General features: G+C 69.1%; 1 protein-coding gene across 1 annotated transcript; it reads right to left on the minus strand.

The window, feature by feature from the left end:
• Positions 1-3: 3 nt before the first annotated feature.
• ERF (ETS2 repressor factor) lies at positions 4-1237 on the minus strand (the record flags this gene model as incomplete). Its single annotated transcript, XM_044684141.1, has 3 exons — positions 1005-1237; positions 781-896; positions 4-698 (listed from the first exon to the last, which is right to left on the minus strand). Coding segments are annotated over exons 1-3 (843 nt in total), but the record flags the coding sequence as incomplete, so codon positions are not given.
• Positions 1238-1829: the final 592 nt, after the last annotated feature.

Genomic DNA, 1829 nt, shown 5'->3' on the forward strand with positions numbered 1-1829 from the left:
CGGCGTCTCGGGGGCCAGGGGCGGCAGTGGGCACTTGTCTGGGCGCTGGGGCTGAGGGACCACCAGCCCCGGGTAGTGCAGGAAGGCCCGGGGGCTCAGGTGGTAGTTGTAGACGCTCTGGGTGTGAGCCTGGAGGTAGCGCTTCATGTCCTCCGGGCTGAAAGAGAAATGGGAGCCCCCCCCGGAGCTGCCGCCCCCCCCGGGGTACATGGGGCTCAGCGTTGGGGACGGGCTGTAGGCCAGGTGGGTGGGAGTCACGGGCATGGCCGGGGAGAGCTGGGGGGGGAGCAGGGAGCCGGGGCCGGCCAGGGGAGACACAGGGAAGGGGCTCAGGGGCTCGGGCCCTCCGCGGGGCCGGGGATAGACCCGGAAGACGCCTGCGTCCGGAGCCAGTCGGGCCAGAGGTGGTCCCCGAAAGGCTCCCAGCTCCGGGGGGCCCGGAGGGCGCGCCCTGGGGTCTTCCACCAGGGCCTCCTCCAGCTCTGAGGTGCCGTCGCTGCAGTCGCTGACGGAGCCCCTGCCCAAACGCCGGGCCACCACGGCCGAGAAGAGGGAAGAGGCCGACGAGGAGGCCGAGCAGGCCGGAGGCGAGCGAGGGTCCTCCGTGGGGGACAGCACCTCCGAGGGCGTGGATGGGGGGAACCGGAAATGGCCCCCACCGGAGGGCACCGGCGGGGCGCTCTGAGGCACAGCCCCACCTGAGGGCAAAGGCCAGAGCACAGGTCAGAGGCCAGAGCCCGGGGTGCCCGGCCTCCCTCCACCCGCCGGACACCCACTTACCCGCCAGCCCCACATCGATGAACGGGTAGTTGACCAGCACGAGCTTGTTGAAGTTGAACTTGTAGGTGAACCTCTTGCCCTTGGTCTTGTGAAGGATGCGCTTGTTGTAGTAATAGCTGCGGGGGGAGACACAGAGGTGGCCCATGGCACGGGGCCCTCCCTGGGGGCACAGGGCCCTCCCCGGGCACGGGGACCCTCCCTTGCCAGTCCCCGGCCCCACTCACCGCAGGGCCCGGCTCAGCTTGTCATAGTTCATCTGGGGCTTGCACTTGCGGACACCCCACAGGCGGGCCACCTCGTCGGGGTCCTTGATGACAAACTCGCCGTAGTCCCCCTGCCACGCGATGACATCCTGGTATTCCTCCTTGCGGAGCAGCTCCAGGATGAAGTGCCACAGCTGGATCTGCCGGGAGCCCGGGGACGACTCGGGCTTGTAGGCCCAGTCGGGGAAGGCGAAGCCTGGGGGGAGAAGAGGCAGGGTCGAGGGTCAGGGGGCTCCCCGCAGACCCCAAAGCCAGCGAGTGCCAGGCCGGGGCTGCCTCCTCCCGATGAAGCCCTTGGAGATGACAGACCAGGCCGAAGCCCAGGGGGCAAGGACCCCCCCCCAAGGTGCCATGTGCTATTTGGGGGGCTCCCAGCCCCCCATGCTCCAGTCTTCAGGGCCCAGAGGCAGCAGGCGCCTACGGTAAGGGCAAGGAGGCAGGAGAGTGGAGACAAGGAGACAGAGACAGCCAGAGATGTGGCGGCAGCTTGGGGCGACACCGGGAGGAGAAACAGGAAACCGGAGGCTGCCGTGTCCCGGGGCCGGTGCCAGGGGGCTGGGCCGCTGGCCAGCTACGGGCAGGGCTGCCAATGAGGGGGAGGGGCAGGAAGAGGTGGCGGGTGGTGGCAGCTCAGGGATGGATAGACAGACAGACATCCTGAGGTCTGGCCCCCCCTTCTCAAGGATTCAGGCACTTGGGGCCTCCTGGGCCCCCACCCTCCTCCCCGAGGGGCCCCCCACACCCCGAGGGGGAGACGTGTCTGGGAAAAAAAAACGAAGAGGGGTG

This window comes from Gracilinanus agilis, unplaced genomic scaffold (assembly GCF_016433145.1).
Source record: "Gracilinanus agilis isolate LMUSP501 unplaced genomic scaffold, AgileGrace unplaced_scaffold43404, whole genome shotgun sequence".
Lineage (NCBI taxonomy): Eukaryota > Metazoa > Chordata > Mammalia > Didelphimorphia > Didelphidae > Gracilinanus > Gracilinanus agilis.